The sequence below is a fragment of the Branchiostoma belcheri genome, unplaced genomic scaffold (assembly GCF_001625305.1).
Source record: "Branchiostoma belcheri isolate BF01 breed outbred unplaced genomic scaffold, Haploidv18h27 scaffold238, whole genome shotgun sequence".
Lineage (NCBI taxonomy): Eukaryota > Metazoa > Chordata > Leptocardii > Amphioxiformes > Branchiostomatidae > Branchiostoma > Branchiostoma belcheri.
Window position 1 is genome coordinate 266833 of NW_017803841.1, and position 2787 is coordinate 269619.

The 2787-nt window shown below is 44.1% G+C and overlaps 1 protein-coding gene across 1 annotated transcript in view; it reads right to left on the reverse strand.

Annotated features, from left to right (window-relative positions):
* Window positions 1-1134: 1134 nt before the first annotated feature.
* LOC109470873 (adhesion G protein-coupled receptor L3-like) overlaps window positions 1135-2787 on the reverse strand; it is a gene marked incomplete at its 5' end in the record, with an annotated part of 5206 nt that continues 3553 nt past the window's right edge. The window contains one exon of the mRNA XM_019769954.1: window positions 1135-1604. Coding sequence (XP_019625513.1) covers window positions 1213-1604 — 392 coding nt within the window. The remainder of the gene's footprint in view (window positions 1605-2787) is intronic.

Genomic DNA, 2787 nt, shown 5'->3' on the forward strand with positions numbered 1-2787 from the left:
TTTCGCAATGCTTTAATGTCAAATACTGTAAACATCTTCAGTCCAGCCCAGCATATGGGGAGGGTGGCACATGGCACAATTTAAGTCGAAAAAAACATCGTCCAGCTTCGTCCAGAGGTAAACTGGCTGGTTTTTCCATTATTTCTTAGTTATCGTCAATTATCAACAGGTATCAGGCCTTGAGCGGACCCAACTTAGGGTGGTCACGGTCGCGTTGTCCAGGTGATCACCTTAGACAGGTTGTTTAATGCTTGCGTCAATGGGGAAATTTTTGGGACCGAGAAAAGCGGTCACAATGACCAGGTGGCCAGCTTGGAGACCTTGACAGGTTTTACTGTAGTTACCAGTGTGAGATGACGTTGCCATCTTGTACCGGTAGTTAATGTTATGTATATACGTAACTGTAATACTGCCACCTTGCAAAGGAATAAAAGTCGAGTTTGATACCATTGATACCATTGAACCTTTGACAAAACCTTGTTTATTACCATACCATATGTAATTGTCGTACTTTTTTCCGTACGAAGAGGAATCTATTGTTAGTTTTTGGGTTCTGTTAACTTCCGTTTATTCCGCTGATATTGCGTTATTGCCTTTTATCTTGACAATACATTCTTTTTTTCTTAGAACAGCAAAAAAAAACATAAATACAAACAAGACTGTGTCGAACTCAAGTTTCATGGAACTTATATTAACGGCGCCATCTACACAAAATGATTAAACAAAGATATGGTAATTACATGGACAATAAGTAAATAAGCAAAATCGAAAAAAACAATTGGTGTTTAGTAAATGGAATTTAACGAGCGCAAGTCGCAACCCCAGTACATTCTTAATAACAAATAAACTCTTGAGTTGAAACATCTAGTCATTACTTCTGATTATATAGTGATAACGTTGCCTCATCATCAGGGTCTGGGACCGGGAACCCCTGACCTGATGATGACCTATTTGTGACAGTCTTGGTTGTTACGTAGTTTTCCGTTTGTATGTAGTTTTCGGTCTACTGTTTTTGTTTATCATATTCGGTTTTCTTTCCTTTATATTTTTGTATACATGTATGTTGTTTCTATGCAAAACACACTTTTCTTACACCAGTCACCTGAGGACACACCCTACTACAGAGGGATGACAAAGCGGTCCTCGTCAACCTGACGGACGAACGACACCAGTACTACCAAACGATAACGAACACTTCAACATTGCTTGTTACTACAGCGACTTTGGATTAGGTTTGGTATCAAGTGACAAAGTGCTTAGCCCAATAAGTATTGTCTGTGACGTTTGTGAAGCCGAAGAAAAAGACTTGCTCCCATTCACCTGATACTGACCCTGCTTCTTCTTTCCTGTGCAGATGAACTTCTTCCAGCACGTCAGTTTCTTCCGCCACTTCGTCATGTCTTCTCTCATCACACAGTGGAAGATGAAGATGAAGAGGCCCTGGAGGGTGTTGAAGATGCAGAACAGGTAGGCGAAAACCGTGCGCGCGTCATCGATGACGAAGAAGCCGAACACCCATGTGAGACCAAACAGAGCCATGATGCTGCCGGCTCGACGAATCTGCAGGATGATCCACTGACGATCTACCTCGATAGCATCAGCACCTATACCTGAAACGAAAACCGTCGAATAACATTATTTTTGTTGTGTTTTGTGTGTGTGTCTATGCGTGCTTGTGTATGTCTTTGTGTTTCTTTGTACATATCCTTTACGGTGAGCTTTAATATCACAGGCAAACGCTCCGTAGGAGGCAAGCGCAAGAGGTTTAGGACCAATTGAAAAGCAACCTAAAGTCCTGCGGCATCGAGCCACAAAGCCTAGAACAACCTGCAGCTGACAGAAACCGCTGGAGGCAGACATGCTCGACAGCTGCTGAGCTATACACATCCAGATACGACCAGAAGGCGAAGGCCAGCAGAGTAAGACGTACTCAGCAGCAAGCCAGCTCAGCAGCAAGGCCAGTACTATTGCCGTACGTCTACGAGGTTTGCGGCCGGGTCCTGGCTGCGAGAATTGGCCTCATCAGCCACCGACGAACCCACCGAGAGTTAGAGACTACACTGAGTTAGGTCATCATCGAAATCGATGGACAGCCTTAAGTAAGAAAAAATATATATAGGTGACTGTGTGTGTGTGTGTGAGAGAGAGAGAGAGAGAGAGAGAGAGAGAGAGTGAGAGAGAGAGAGTATGTGTTCCATAACCAGGCCTATCTAGATCTATGGCACAGTGTTCGGATCGGGCACACGTACGGTTCTTGATAGTCACCACGTATACGTCGATTTGCAGGCTCGGTTCTTGGTGCGCGTGGACTGTCTAGAACCGTACTTGAGCACGCTTCTTGATGAACAAGCACGTCGATTTGCAGACTCGATTCTTAGTTTGTGTGTATGTGTGTATGGTTTTGTTTGTGTGCATGTGTGTGTGGTTTTGTTTGTATGTATGTGTGGTTTTGTTTATGTGTTTGTGTGTGTGTGTGCATGCCCGTAGCCAGGGGGGAACCCCCCACAAGGCTCAAAGGTCCACTTTTTGGTCCACTTTTTATGTAAAGGTCCAAAATTTTTCTTGAAAACATGGACTGGAATCGTAGAAAAACTGCTCCGTTTGTCATTGAATAGAAATTTATCTCTGATTTTTTTCTTGGAAATCCTCCAAAAATGCACGAAATGCCATTTTAGAAGGTTCATTTTGCAAAATTTTCCGGGGGAGCATGCCCCCAGACCCCCCTAGGAACCTATCGCCATTGGCGCTCGAGGTCCCCTCAAGCAGTGGGAAGAACCCCCCCCCCCC